Below are 13,948 nucleotides of genomic sequence, written 5' to 3' on the forward strand. Positions count from 1 at the left end.
TGATTATTCTTGGGCTAGGGCTTACCTATAAGGAACGTTGTTGCATTACTTTGTAGGTAATTGGACTCTCATCTTTCGGGTGGTGTGGGAGTCAATACTCTGATAGAACTGGATCTTTTTCAAGGATGCTTCCCTTTAGTATCTATTTCTGTTGCTCCATTCTGGATTTAGACAGAGGTCCTTGCTTTTCCTGTCCATTGTTATTTCTCATCCTTTGTTTTAGGGTTGCCATTGACAGGGAAAAGGGCTTGGCTCTTCCCTCTAGTGCCTAAGGAACAGAATGTAATTTAGCTGGCCCCCTTAAGAAGAGCACCCCATGGAAGGGGGAACAGGGGGCTTTTACCTGAGCTGTTCCCTTTAACGGCACCAGCAGCTGGTGCTCAGTGCTGGGGATGTAAGCGCTGGGCTCTGGTAACTTTCCTTACCACTACCCAAAATGGGGGTGCAATACTCTAGGGGTGTCTTATTTCAGTGCTGCCCAACTCCTCCTTATCTCCTTCCCATCCAACTTTTGCATACCCAGAGGACTCTCACAGACAGGGAATAGGATTTTTAAGAAATTAGATGACCAAAAAAAAAAAAAAGAGAGAGAAAAAAAATTAAAAAAAAATTAATTAGATGACCAAGAAATGGGAGGGGGTGAGGGGGAGGAAGGAATCTTGCCTTTGGGTCTCTTCCACCCTCAGCCCCAAACCAACAATACTTCTCAATATCTTATGATATGCTTTCTCTTTATATTTCAATTTTATTTAAAATATGAGGTCTTTTATCCAGAAGGGAGGGCAGCTGTGTGAAGAAGCTGAAGTGAGGCACCATGCCAGTGGGTTTGGGGCCCAGTGAACAGGGCTGCACTGTGTGGGGGGTGGGGAGGCTCTGGGAGGGCCTGATGAGAAGTGGTTCTGGGGGATTCACATAGCAAACTTTCATCTCCTTGCTAGGTTAGCTATTCAATGGGTAGATTATTCAGTCTTTTTAGCAACTTCACTGTTCTTCGGCAATCTCATCGAAAGAAGTGCCAAGGCTGGGGGCATAGCAGTCCCTTCTGTTTCTCTTTCCACCTGGGCGGGGAAGGGAATGGAAACTAGTAGCAGAAAATGAAACATGCCTGACGTAACCCCTTGCCATGAAAAATCGTGGGTCTGACTACGTGGAGAGAGGCCTCTTGGGTTGCCTGGACTGGGATGTGATTAGGAGGCCTGGGTTTAAGCCCCATCTCGAGATGCACTAACAAATTATCTGACCTTGCTGGAGTCATTTCTCATCTCTGGACCTGTATCCTCATCTATGGAGGAGTCTGGACAGGATGATCTCTAAAGACAAGCCTTTTCAGGTCTCTTGATTCTATGACCTGCTAATTGCAAGGATCCAGAGGAGCTCCAGAGAAACACAGGAGTTAGAAGCAAGGGAGTGTGGGAGTTAGACTGGAAAGATGAGTTAGAGCTTATTATGAAGAGAAATGATGAGCTACATTCATAAAGGAAAACAAAGGAACACGAGGAATGTATTGGAAGACATTTGAGGGCCGGTTCTCGCTGCAGTGTTTCTGGAACCCAAGCCCCAGACCATGGTGATGGTTTCTCTGATGGTACTTCCCAGTCCACTGCTGACACGTTATACCCTAAATTGCTCCTGTTCAGGCAGTTAATACTCTTTACAGGAAAGTCCCTACCACAGTGCCTGACACATGACACATCTCTAAACATTCTGCCAAACTTCTAGTGTTTCCCATGTCAGATGAGGCTATCAGCTCACCTCCAGGCCCTGGGGCAGCTCTGTATGGGAAGAACCAGGAGACTCAGGTATTGGCTCTACAAAGCTGAGAATGGGGGCATGGGTGAGCCGTGGTACTTCTTAGAGAAGCAGCTCAGGAACAATGAATTCTCCTTGGTTGCCTGCCTCCAACCTGTTTGCATTTACCTGCTTAGTGACACTAGGGCTCCCAGAGAGGGCCCAAGCACAGACCATCCAGCAATTGTCCTAGTTGGGGACTCTCTGAGTGAAAACTTTAGGGAACTGGCCTGTTCAATGTTCGTGGGGGTAGTGGGAAGAGGCATAGCAGACCAGCAGGTGTGGAGGACTGGCTAGCGCCAGGAGAGAATCCCGGTGTACAGAAAGGCTGGAGTTCAGATGGGTTCCCCAGTTCTCCAGCAGGCAGGTGCAGCCGTTCCTCACTGATCGTGCAGAGCTGGGACACTAGCACAGGAGACAGCAGCAAGCTCCTGGAAGGAGCAGATGAAGCCTGGGACCCTCAGTGCTTTGCCTTCTCCAAGCCAGTTTGGGAGACTGGGAAGATGGAAAGACAGAGCACAATTAGAAACTGTAGGGGAGGGTATAAATCAGTGGTAGAGTGTCTGCTTAGCATGCATGAGGTCCTGGGTTCAATCTCCAGTACTCCATTAAAAAAAAAGAAAGAAAGAAAGAAAAGAAACTGTAGTCTTTTCCTAATTAGAGATATGTGGCAAGGGTTGTTGTTGTTTAATGGCAAAGTTTTGATTTTGTTTCTAAAGGAAAATATAACATCATGGTTATGCACAGAGGCTCCAGCTTCTGCGTTCACAGTCCTAGCTCTGCCATTTACTAGCTGTGTGATCTTGAACAAATTATTGAGCTTTTCTGAACTGTTTTCTCTCTAAGACAGGAATAATATTACTCAACTCAGGGTGGTTTTGAGGATTATAATGCATGCAAGACACCAGATTTTGGTGGATATGTAAACGTGAGCGCTTAGGACTGCTAATACAGCATAACACTAACGCATACACATCAAGCAAGAGATTATTACACAGAGCCTTAACCCAGTCTCCCGCTCCATTATTTTCCGTTGGGCTCCTCAATGGTAACTAAAAAGTGCATTGCTTGGTGGCTTCCAGTACATTTTCTCTCTTCACTCTGCTAGAACTTTGACCTGAAGGTGATCCACAAGACGCATGAGTTTGTTTTCTTCACCAGATAAGAATGATGTTTAAGTGGGCACTTGTTTGAGGAGTGACTCCAGGTTTCTCTCTTTTACCCATCCTTCTTCAAAGAATTAAGGCTTCGGAGAGGAGGGGCATGGTCACAAACTCCACATGCTACTCTGAACGCATGTGTGGGCACATGTGCATGCACTATCTCTCGCTTAGTGGTAAAAGGGGAATCCAGAAATTTTTGAGAAGTCAGTAACAGAGAAAAAGCTGTGGGGAGCTGCTTACCTGGGAGCTCCTCGTTAATCTGCAGCATCCGAAACTGCTTCTTTTCCCTCTTCTCCCTTCTAGAAGACTGTCAAAAAGGAGCCTGAGGGAGGAAGGTGGATCAACCATGGTCGTGGAGAAAAGGAAGTAGGGTCTCTACCCCTTCTGGAGGGAGAAGGAATAGCAGAGATCAACAAGGCTGAAGGGGGAGGTGGATGGAAATAGAGAAAGTGAAGGTAAATGGCCTCTATGCTAAAAGAAAAATGAAAGTGATGAGAGGGGGACAAGGAAAGAGGAAAGCAAAGTTTAGGCAGAGGGTGAGAGAAAAGGAAAAGCAACCAGCAGAGGAGAAACACAAGGCATGAGTGAATGGGTAGAAAAGTCCAGCTTTCCCATTTCACTTGCTCAGAGTACGGAACTGACTGCCATCTTCTGGTACCATTCAGTTTTCAAGTTGCTCTGATTCTTGATTTGAAATGTTTTCCATTTCTTATACCCATGATCCTTTATCCTCAAGAAAGCCCCCAATATCGTTTCCTTTCATCTCTGGGCTCCCAAGCATCACTTCCCCCAACAGAGAGGCAGCTCCCCAAAGCTGTTTCATAGCATCCAGGCTGGAAGTTGGGGGGTGGGGGGCGGCAAGAGGAAAAAGCAAGGGGCAGAGAAAGTGCTGTGGTTTGAAAGAGGGCCTGGAATACCCTGAGGCTGCTGGCTGGTTATGGGATGCTTCCTGGGCTCTGGAATGGGTGTCGAAACCTGGAGGACCCATCCTCAGTCCCAACCAGACGCTTGGGTCGCTGTGTGTTCTAGACTGCAGCACTCCAACTGTAGGCTGGAGAATGTGGCTTCTTGTCCACACTGCCCCTCACAGATGGTAAAACGTCAAAGCAGGAAGGGGCCTAAGAGATCACCTAACCCAAATCCAGTTTCCCAAGGAGGAAATTGGGGCCCAGAGAGGTGAAGTGACTTGCCCAAAGTTATACAGCTAGTCGGTGACTTCCTTTTCTTCTGTGGCAGAAAAAAATCCTGTGGTTCACCTGTCTCTTGACAAATACAGTCCATAAAGTGTTCAGAGGTCATTAGAAGGCACCCAGAAAGGTAAGGCTGGCATTTTTCTGGAAGCCCCTGAGTGTACCAACCCCTTGGGCGCCACATTATTTGGCTACAAGGACAGGCCTGGAGTTGGTTTTGCTTTCACTTTAATGCCCGGAGCTGCCTGGAGGCTGGAGGAAGGAGCTCTGACTGTTACCTGTCGTCACTCCCCAGCCAGTGGAGACTTAAGTCAGGGGCTGGCAAGGGTGACAAGGGATTCCTGTCATAATGCCAGGGACTGAGGAGCAATGGCCAAGTTCTGAGACTTAAGCAAGGCAATTATGGCTGGGAAGCTAGGAAAGGCAGGGCTGGGGGACCTGCAGTGGCAAAGGCTGGTAAGAGAGGATGAGCCAGCAATCTAAATGACTTCAATTGCGGTGGGCTCCTTGCTCACACAAAATACCTCCTCAGTCCCAAACCTTTGACTGCCCCTAGGCCTGGCGAACCCACTCACTTTCTCCCAGTGCCCGTTCACGGAAGAACATGTCACCATCGTCCCAATTCTTTTGATTTTTTACTACTCTTCCAGCACCCCTTCTGTCTCTCATACCTTGAGTTCCTTCCACTCACATCCACTCCAATTTCCCCCATTTTCATTGATTCCATCCACTCCCCATACCCCTTTGGTTTCTCCCATCCTCCTCGCCCTCCCCCACTTGACTCTCTGGGGCAGCTCCCCGCCAATCTCGGTTTCTCCCATTTCTCCCCGCCAAATCTTCGGGCTCCCCCAGCCCCCGGGTGCCTTTGGTTTTTTCCGCTGTCAGCCGCAGGTGTCTCAGATAAAGTGGATCCAGCCCTGGGGTTCCGGAGCTCCGCCACTGCCAGGGTGCTCGGGCCCACGTAGAGCATAGTCACGGCCGCCGTTGTTGTCCCAGAACTCGTGGCCCGTCACGCGGTAGCGCAAGGCGAAAAGCAGGGCGCCGCCAATGGGTGGCGCTGGCAGGCGGAAGGCGAAGCGGTCGGCGCGCGGCGGAGGCGGGGCTGGGCCCGCGTAGGCTGCGGGCGCTTCGCGTTGGCTCCGCCAGCCGTCGGCGCTCCAGCGCACGCTCACGCGCTTCTCGTAGGCCAGGTCCAGCACGCGCGCGCTCCCGGCCACGCCCAGCGGGCCCGCCTCGGCGCGTTCCAGGCAGATGCGCTGCGCCTGCAAGCGGGCGGCGAAGCCGGGCTCGCTGGCCGGTTCCAGGGCTGCGCGCGCCTCCTGCGGAGAAAAGGGGAGGGGAAAAGAGGAAGCCCGGGCGAGAGGAGGGGAGAGACAGGGGGCGGGGTCAGGGCAAGGCACCGGACCAATCCAAGACTGTCTAGAGTCCCGGCGGTCAGAGGGGGCCTAGCTGGGAGAGTGGCCTAAAGCCACTCGCCAATGGGGACCCCAAAAGGGGATGAGTAAGAGCAAGCCCGGGTCGGGGGTGGAGTTGGGTGCTCTGTGGTAAATCCACTCCGACATGCCCGCCGCGGCCAGGTTGGGGAAGTCCCGGGGAAGGGGCGTGCCTCTGCCGCCTACCTGGAGGCCACGGGCGCGGGGCTGGCACGGCGCAAAGTGGCGGAGGGCGTCCCTCTGCAGCTGGACCTGCACGTGGCGGGGCACCCGGGGCAGCTCTCCCGGGCGGAAGCGGCGGACGGCGGCCAGCTCCAGCCCTAGCGCGTCGGCGAAACGCACTCTTTTGCGGGTGTCGGGGCTGTGGTTGCGGGGTGGCCGGGTCCCGCCGCCTCCGGCGGGCGCAGAGCGAGCCCGGCGCCCCCGACTCGGAGCGTGAGCGCGGGATCGGGCCCCGAGGCGCGTCCCGCCCTCGCCTGGCTCCTCCTCCGGCTCCTCCTCGAGGCTGGGCCGCTGGCTGCGGTAGTAGGCGCGTTCTGTCAGCGCGGCGATGAAGCTCAGGTTGCGGGGGATGTCGGTGCGAGGGGGCCGCTCGCGAGACATGGCACCCCCCCACCCGTCCCGGGGCCCTACCGCAGCGCCACCGCGCTGCGGAGGCTTCGTGTCTCCAGCCTGCCTGGCGTCCCTGAAGAAGCTTCAGACGTCCCTCGCAGTTGCGTACTCTCCTTGCTGTCACCTCCAGAATCCTCCACCTCCCCCAGCTCTGCCTCGCCTCCGGGACTACCTGTCCCTCCCACTGGCCGTCAGCTCCCAGGGTCTTAGACCATCACCTCCTGCGAGCTGTCTGCTCTGAGCGTGCGCTCACCCTTCGGTCCCGCGGCCCTCGCGGGCCCTGGCCTCCGCCCACAGCCCTCTGACAGGTGGCTCCCCATCTATCTTTGCTGCTGCTGCACCAGGAGGCGGGGACTCTACCCCTTCCGTCCTGAGACCACTCTGCCTTCCCCCCTCCCCCTAAAAAAACGGTCTCAGCCTTTCTGGCACGGGAAGAGTTAACACAGAGTAGAAAGTAACCTTTCCTTTTCTTTTAGAAAGTTCAAAACGCCCAGCCTGAAACTTTATCTTCAGGGCTCACCGTTTTCTTTCCTAAACCCTAGACTCCAGGTTTGGGAGGACGGTGGCTGTGGTTACAAATAAGGGAAGGTCAAAAAAGCTAGGTAGAGTCTCAAATAGAAATTGAGATATGGAGCTCAAAAAGGTGGGTGGAAAGAGTTCTGAGCTGAAAGTTGTAGAGACACATAGCTTCTTGTCTCACCTCTGGTGCTCTTTAGCTGCTTGACCTTGAGCAAAGCCCAACTTCCCTGGACCTCAGTTTTCTCATCTGTAAAAAAAAGTGTATTAGAGTTCTGATCTCTAACCTGACTGTAAGCCCTTTGAGGGCAGAGGCTGTGTCTGATTCATGGTCTGTTTCAGGACATAGTCAGCCCTCAAATTGTTGAATGAGTCATCACACATCTCTCTTGGAGCTGGAGCTGTGGGGTTCTAGTTCCAGTGGGAGCTCCAAGAAGCACACAGAGTTGTCTTTTTACTACTATAGTGAAAAAATGTGAAGTTTTATTTGCGCTTACAATGTGGTAGGTGCAAATACTAACTCATATAATACAGCTACCATAGGAATAGAGAGTATTATACCGATTTTATAGATGAGAAAATTGAGGGAGAGAGGGGATAGAACTCTTGCACAGGGCACATAAGTTAATATTTGGGGAGCTGAAATAGGAAACTCAGCAGGCCCACTCTAAAGTCTACTCTTTTCCCACTTAGTTATATAAGATTAAACCATTTAATGGTAATAGTTAACATCTTCAGAGCATTGAAATACGGAATCGTAGAGTAGAAGTGGAATTTCTAAATTTAAAGCAGCAAGAGAGTTTAACTGTAAAATCACAAGTGACTAAGCTGAAAATAAACAGTGAGACATATACTATCTTATACAATTCATTCCTGCTTGCATTTTAACTCTAGTATGAACGATAGCAATGCTGCCTAGCCAGGATTCATTTTTAAAGCGATACTGAGTTTTATTTTCTTATGTTACACATTCATATATAATCCATAGACATTCTTTTCGTATTTTAGGTTGTAAAATAATGTTACACTAATTTGTGTTACAGTTGGTTTAAAACTGTCTTTCTTGCTCTGGCAAAATATGTCATTGATGGAATAGGTAAGGTTCAGTGTTAGCCTGTGTGGCCTGAGGTTTTCTGGGAGAAGCCCTGTTGCCTTGTCTACAGTTTGAACTGCCATTCCTAGGCTCTGTGGTGTTGGTCTGAGCAGATCATAGAGATACACAGCTTTGGATCTGGTGTAATTTGTGTTGGTCCAGAAGTCTTTGCTTCTTAAACAGCCACCATAGTGATCTTCAAACATCTGACTGAGGCTGCTCAGTAACTGGCCAGGGCCATTGAGTGATTTGTTCAATCAACATTTACTGAAGGTCTATTACACCATGAAGACATAAAAATGAATAAAAGTCAGTGCCTGCTCTCACTAAGCTTATAAATAAATGAGTGCACAGACAGTAATATATTTAGATCCTGAGACTTAAAAGTGTTTTTATTTCAAGTAAATGTCTCAGAAGAAATCAGGATGCAAATGAAGGACTGGACTAGCTTATTCACTAAAAAACAAGGCAACCTTCATGTGTGGGGGTAAAAAGAATTAAAAAGAAAACCAATCTGATTACAATAAAAGAAGAAAGAATAAGAAAAGATACCAGCAGAAACTGCTTGCTATCCAGTCCTGAATCCCTGATGCCTGGCTAAGGCCCCACCTCACGAAGGGCCCAATGGGTCAAAGGTCCCAGAGAAAAGAGGAAGTGAAGTGTTTGGTGTCTGTCTCACGTCTGCCAGTCCCACAGGGTGAGGCACCTGGCAGGCAGTTCCCACCAGAATGGGAACTGCTCTTCTTTTCTGCTCACCTACCCCAGGGCTGGAAAAGATCAACAAGTGCATGGAACATCAGAGACCTTTTGGAACTGCTGAATTTGCACCAAGGTTTCCTGAGGCCTAGCCAGCTTCTCTGGGCCACCTCCAGGTTCAGGAGCCCCGCCCGGCCCTTGGTGCCCTCCTAGCCCTGCTCTTCTTGGCCTCCAGCCGCCCTCTCTCTTCCTGAGTTGTGGCCCTTCCCAAGCCTGCGTCCCAGCCCCGCCCCTCTCTCTGGACGCATCTCTGGGCCCCATCATCACCCGGCGCCGGGCCCTCCCTCCCGCCCCCCCCTTTCTCCTCCCTCCTTCCTTCCCTCCCTTCCTCCCTCTCTCCCTCCCTCCCAGCTCCTGCACCAGGAAACGGCCCGGATCCCGGCAGCGGCCTGACCCGTGAGATCCCTAACCTGGCAGGCAGGCGGGGTTGGAGACTGGCTGAGGGTGGGGGTGAGGGAGGAGCTGGGCCTTTGGGCTGCACTGGGGGGAGCTGGGAGTATAGATGGTGTCGGCAGGAAGCCCTTGGCCCTGAGTTTCCCGGGAGGACAGTCATTAAACATGGATTCGGCCATACAGCTGGTAGAGCGCAGAGGGCAGGGGCCTGGTCCCGGGAGCTGCAACCCCAGCCCTTCTCAGCCTAGACCCTGATCCCTGGCCTTCCCCACCTAGCTCTGATCTCCCCCTCCCCTTCCCAGGGCTCCACGCTGGGCAGGAGGATGAAAGGCCCCAGCTGGGGGCTCCTTGCCACCAGCGCTGGGTCCTAAGAGCTGCCATCCAGGCTGGGTGAGTGTCCCCTTCCTTCTCTGTCCCGGCAACCCTTTGCTTCTCCCCTTTTCCCTTTAGCCTCTTTCTCCTCCCCCATCTTGTGCCTCTGCCAGCATCTTCACATCTTGCCTCTGGGAAGGTCCTAAGCCCCTTCCTCTAGCCAAAAAGGTGTGCAGTGTGGAGAGGGGTATTGTAGGGGTGTCATAGAGATGTTGTTGTCTTATTATGGAAACAATCTAAAGTATTTAAATAAGGAGACTTACTTGTTTTCATTTAATTTGGCATATGACGAATTTAAGGGCCAGCCCCTCATGCCCTGGCCACTCACCATGGCCTAATTTCCTTGTTCTTACCCTTCCCTGCCCAGTGGTCTCTGAGCATTCCCCCCACTTCCTTCCCTGTCTCATTGGGCTGAACAAATCTGAAATGCCCCCTTCTGCATCTCTGACCATGTACTCATGCCAGTCTTTCGTGTTTGACTCCTACAGCCGCCCGGATGGCGACCCCAGCCTCAGCCCCAGACACACGGGCTCTAGTGGCAGACTTTGTAGGCTATAAGCTGAGGCAGAAGGGTTATGTCTGTGGAGCTGGCCCCGGGGAGGGCCCAGCTGCTGACCCGCTGCACCAAGCCATGCGGGCAGCTGGGGATGAATTCGAGACCCGCTTCCGGCGCACCTTCTCCGATCTGGCGGCTCAGCTGCATGTGACCCCGGGCTCGGCCCAGCAACGCTTCACCCAGGTCTCTGATGAACTCTTCCAAGGGGGCCCCAACTGGGGCCGCCTTGTGGCCTTCTTTGTCTTTGGAGCTGCGCTGTGTGCTGAGAGTGTCAACAAGGAGATGGAGCCACTTGTGGGACAAGTGCAGGAGTGGATGGTGGCCTACCTGGAGACGCGGCTGGCTGACTGGATCCACAGCAGTGGAGGCTGGGTAAGAAGCTTCTCAATTGCTGCTCTGCACATCCCTCTGTAAAGCTGGTCTCCATGGGGAAGACAGGGGCTATGGCTGGAGCTGGGTGCAGCTATGCTGGGAATGAGGCATGGGGGCTGTCTCCCTATTTGGGTGGAATCAGATGCCCTCACTGTGGGCATCACTGGACTCTGCACTCCAGGGCTGCCATGCAGTCATCACTGGGTGGGCTCGGTGGTCCAAAGCAGAGAACAGAATACACAATAGCCAGGTAGACCCTGCAGGGAAATGGCATCCAGTTGTCAGGAGCTTTTTACACCTAGGTACATGGCCTGGGGGGCAGGGATCAGGGATGGGTGGTGGTCAGGCAAATCTTGGCATAGGATGCCAGTTCTGAGTAGAATTTTTGTCCGGGGAAAGGATGGGATGCACTCGAGGTAGAGAAGAGCAAATGAGCCAGGCGCTCACAAGGGATCTGAGGGGCCGGCGGCCAGTAGAGCTTTGGCCAGAAAGGAGTTGGGGGTGGGACAGTGCTTGCAGTGGATGGAACTGGAACTCTTCCTCTCCTCTTTTCTCCACTCCTTCCTCTCCTGATATCCCTTTCTCCTTCTTTCTCTCCTACTTCCCTTCTCTCCCACAGGCGGAGTTCACAGCTCTATACGGGGACGGGGCCCTGGAGGAGGCGCGGCGTCTGCGGGAGGGGAACTGGGCCTCAGTGAGGACAGTGCTGACGGGGGCCGTGGCACTGGGGGCCCTGGTAACTGTAGGGGCCTTTTTCGCTAGCAAGTGAGAAAGTCCAGGGCCAGGTGGGGCTAGGTGTGGCTGGGGGATGGGAGAGCGGGAACAGAACAGAGGAATGCCCTTGGAAGAAGTGGGTGAATGGATGGGCATGGAACGGGGATGGGAAGGGGCAGGGTAGTATGTGAGGGAGTGGATGGTGCCAGGTAGGCGTTGCGAGAATGAGCTGGAGACACTGCGGAATGTATTTGGAAAGTCAGCGGGGCCAGGAGATGGACTCATTCCAGGGTTGGGGGAGGTGGGGGAGGGATCATGCCTATAGGTGTAGGCACACAAAACTCTACCTGGAACATGATCTGCAGCCCTGAGGAAGGTGGACTTACAAAAGGGGTTGGCGTCTCCATTGAATGAGCAGGATTTGGGGGAAACAGAAGACACATCCCTTTGGAACGGGAGCACGGGGTTCTCAGGGGATAGGGAGAGGTGGCTGTGACCATGGGCTGCTGGGCCACGCGTGTGCATGTGCACGCGTGCTCGTGTGCATGCTGGGCTGCTTGTCTAATCTGGTGGCACTGGGATTGCTCTGGGAGAAAACATTCCCTCTTGCAGTGTCGAGAACAAGGACCAGCTCTCTGTTCCTCCTCCCAACCCCCTTTACCCCTCCTCCCCTTGTCCTGCTGCCTCAAGGCTGAGGGAGAAACACTGTATCCAGACTGAGGGCTTTGGGCACTTTTCTGCAGAAAGTTGTCAGCAGGGCTTTGGAGAGAAGAACAGTTCTGCAGCTGGCCTTGTTCCTTCATCTCCTTCATCATTCCCCTCCCTTGTACATCACGCACTTGCTGCTGCCTCCTGGGCTCTGACAGAAAGGCAGGGCTGCGGAGCCTACGGTGGGTGGGGGCTCTGGGGGCTGGGGCTGCCTGCTGCCCTCCCTCTCACTGAGGCACACTGGTGCCTAAAGTGTTCCCTATCTCTGGGACCTTCTGTACCCAAACTTAAACTCTAAATTGGGACTCTTACTAATTTTCCTTTTGAGCGTGTGGACGTCAATGCAGATCTAGAATACAGTCTGGGTCCTGCACTGTGTCTCGGTGAGACTGTTGATGTCTTGAAAGGAACATTCCGGCTCTGAGCCCCATGGGTGTGAGGGTGACATGTACTCCGAGAAGGGCCTATTCCGTGTGGTGGGCTGTGGTGCTGCTTTATCAAGGGCCAGGCGTCTGGGTTCTAGAGTACCTCCCGTGACCTAGGAGCATTTATATTTTCTTGGAAGCCACACTGTTTTCATGGGTGTTACTTACCTGTACCTCAGAGTCTGAGGATGTTCACTTTAGAGCTCACAGTCCTCTCGAACAGATTCGGATGACAGCTTTTTCTTTTGAGAAAGATATGATTTCACTCCAGATGCATGCCCTGAGCCAGACCTCACTGCTGCACTTTCCAAGGTGCTAAAATTGCTGCTCTCCAATGCTGACTTCTTCAGACACAGTGCTCTAGAACCCTGCCCTTGATCCTGAGCACTGACCAGCTTAGCTAGACCATGGTTGACTCTTCTTGGAGATTTTTCACTTGGTCCCAGAATGTGGCAACATAGTTGTACTCACTAGAATGTGGGACCAAAATTGGCCTCAGGTGTTTAGCTCAGACTTTTGCTTTTGAGAGAGGGCTGCACTTTTTAACGGTATTTATGGGGGAGGAGGTGGACTGCATGAGCCACTTGGTCTGTCGTGAGTATGCTGGTACCGGGCACTCAGAGCCGGTCTGTGGCAGGCAGTTGGGGTGGGGGGTCTCTGACTTGCTCAGGACAAACTAGGCCAGTGGTTTTCCAACTGCTTGGCAGAGCCCCAAAGTTTCCTAGGGGTTGCCTCAGGAGTCCTTGGGGGAAATGAAGTGGGGGAGGGGAGCGCTGAGCAGGCAGGGTGACTTGCCTGCAAACAGAACAGCTCCCCTTTAGCTGTCTTACATATCGGGGTTCAGGGTAAGATTTTATTTGCATTAAGGGGTTTGCTGCTGAAAACAAGTTGGAAAACCACTGACTAGACCATCAGCTCCAAATTGGAGCCTGTGCTCCCCCAGGTTTGGGGCAGACTCTTCCTCCTACCCTCTACCACAGGACGCCTAGCCCTGGTAGCTCTCCTGGGAGACTTTAGCAAACAGGGATGGCAGGGACTGTGGTCAGGTCACCGAAAAGCCCTGCTCTGAGGCCTTCACACCTGGGTAGAAAGAGAGGCTGTTTTCTGAAAGGGTGAAGGGCTTGGTCTGGATTCCCAGAAGCATAGCTCGGATGGGACCACAGTGGGCAGTTTCGACCTGTCCTACCCTTCTTAGCTTGAGGGGCAATGGAAACCCCAGAGACTCTTCTGTCAGGGAAAACTAGCGACTCTCTTCTAGAGCCATATAATTCCTTGGGATTAGTTCTTGGCCAAGAAGGCTGAGTATGGCTCCCAATTTTTAAATCCATTTCATTTTTTAAAAAATAAGGGAAATAAATCTTATTGCCATTTTTCAGAGATTAAATAGGTGGAGAGAGTGTTTCTTGCTCTCCAGAGCCCAAAGGGACAAATAGGGACTTTGCTTAGGCCAAGGAAGGAGCAGAAGTAGGGCAACTAGGTCCTGCACTTATTAATCCCACTCCCCATTGATTCTAGGGCATACACTATTTTACTTTTTTAAATCATAAAGCGGCGGGAGAACAGATTTGGTTAGTATAGAAGAAAAGAAAAAGCTCTATAAATATAAATATATATTCCTGTATTTTTATTTAATAATTTATAAATACCAAGTTCATTTGACTTTTATTTTTGTGTAATATGTAATGGTCGTATTAAAAAAATAAATAAATAAAGCCCAGAAGTTTAATGAGAAGGACTGAGCAGGGTCTGTGACTTCTATCCTGTATAGCCTGGGGTCAGGACATTTCTTGATCTCATCATCTCATCATGGCCTTGTTAAGGCCAAGAATTAGATTAAAAGGGATTTGGGAAAGTGCT

The 13,948-nt window shown here is 51.9% G+C and overlaps 2 protein-coding genes across 7 annotated transcripts; one reads left to right on the forward strand and one right to left on the reverse strand.

Annotated features, from left to right (window-relative positions):
• Window positions 1–720: 720 nt before the first annotated feature.
• PPP1R3E (protein phosphatase 1 regulatory subunit 3E) lies at window positions 721–6,491 on the reverse strand. Of its 4 annotated transcripts, none has more exons than XM_072962843.1 (4): window positions 5,761–6,491; window positions 5,005–5,460; window positions 3,192–3,335; window positions 721–2,283 (listed from the first exon to the last, which is right to left on the reverse strand). In XM_072962843.1, exons 1-2 carry the CDS (start codon window positions 6,175–6,177, stop codon window positions 5,038–5,040), a joined length of 840 nt encoding a protein of 279 aa, XP_072818944.1. In that variant the 5' UTR covers window positions 6,178–6,491; the 3' UTR covers window positions 721–2,283; window positions 3,192–3,335; window positions 5,005–5,037. The 4 variants fall into 4 exon arrangements, with proteins under 4 accessions (XP_072818944.1, XP_072818943.1, XP_072818942.1 ...); XM_072962842.1 differs by having other exon boundaries at window positions 4,142–5,460; window positions 5,761–6,488; XM_072962841.1 differs by having other exon boundaries at window positions 3,869–5,460; window positions 5,761–6,488.
• Window positions 6,492–8,827: 2,336 nt separating this feature from the next.
• On the forward strand, window positions 8,828–13,823 carry BCL2L2 (BCL2 like 2). 3 transcript variants are annotated; one of them, XM_006217242.3, is made up of 4 exons: window positions 8,828–8,947; window positions 9,247–9,334; window positions 9,805–10,244; window positions 10,864–13,823. In XM_006217242.3, exons 3-4 carry the CDS (start codon window positions 9,813–9,815, stop codon window positions 11,011–11,013), a joined length of 582 nt encoding a protein of 193 aa, XP_006217304.2. In that variant the 5' UTR covers window positions 8,828–8,947; window positions 9,247–9,334; window positions 9,805–9,812; the 3' UTR covers window positions 11,014–13,823. The 3 variants fall into 3 exon arrangements, with proteins under 3 accessions (XP_006217304.2, XP_031534719.2, XP_072818946.1); XM_031678859.2 differs by having other exon boundaries at window positions 8,840–8,968; XM_072962845.1 differs by lacking the exon at window positions 8,828–8,947 and adding an exon at window positions 8,978–9,130.
• Window positions 13,824–13,948: the final 125 nt, after the last annotated feature.

This window comes from Vicugna pacos, chromosome 6 (assembly GCF_048564905.1).
Source record: "Vicugna pacos chromosome 6, VicPac4, whole genome shotgun sequence".
Lineage (NCBI taxonomy): Eukaryota > Metazoa > Chordata > Mammalia > Artiodactyla > Camelidae > Vicugna > Vicugna pacos.

Coding starts and splice junctions, on each gene's coding strand:
- PPP1R3E (XM_072962843.1), bottom strand. CDS start 6,177: ATGTCTCGCGAGCGGCCCCCTCGCACCGACATCCCCCGCAACCTGAGC. Junction 5,461..5,760: donor CCCGCGCCCGTGGCCTCCAG/GTAGGCGGCAGA, acceptor TTTTCTCCGCAG/GAGGCGCGCGCAGCCCTGGA.
- BCL2L2 (XM_006217242.3), top strand. CDS start 9,813: ATGGCGACCCCAGCCTCAGCCCCAGACACACGGGCTCTAGTGGCAGAC. Junction 10,245..10,863: donor TCCACAGCAGTGGAGGCTGG/GTAAGAAGCTTC, acceptor TCTCTCCCACAG/GCGGAGTTCACAGCTCTATA.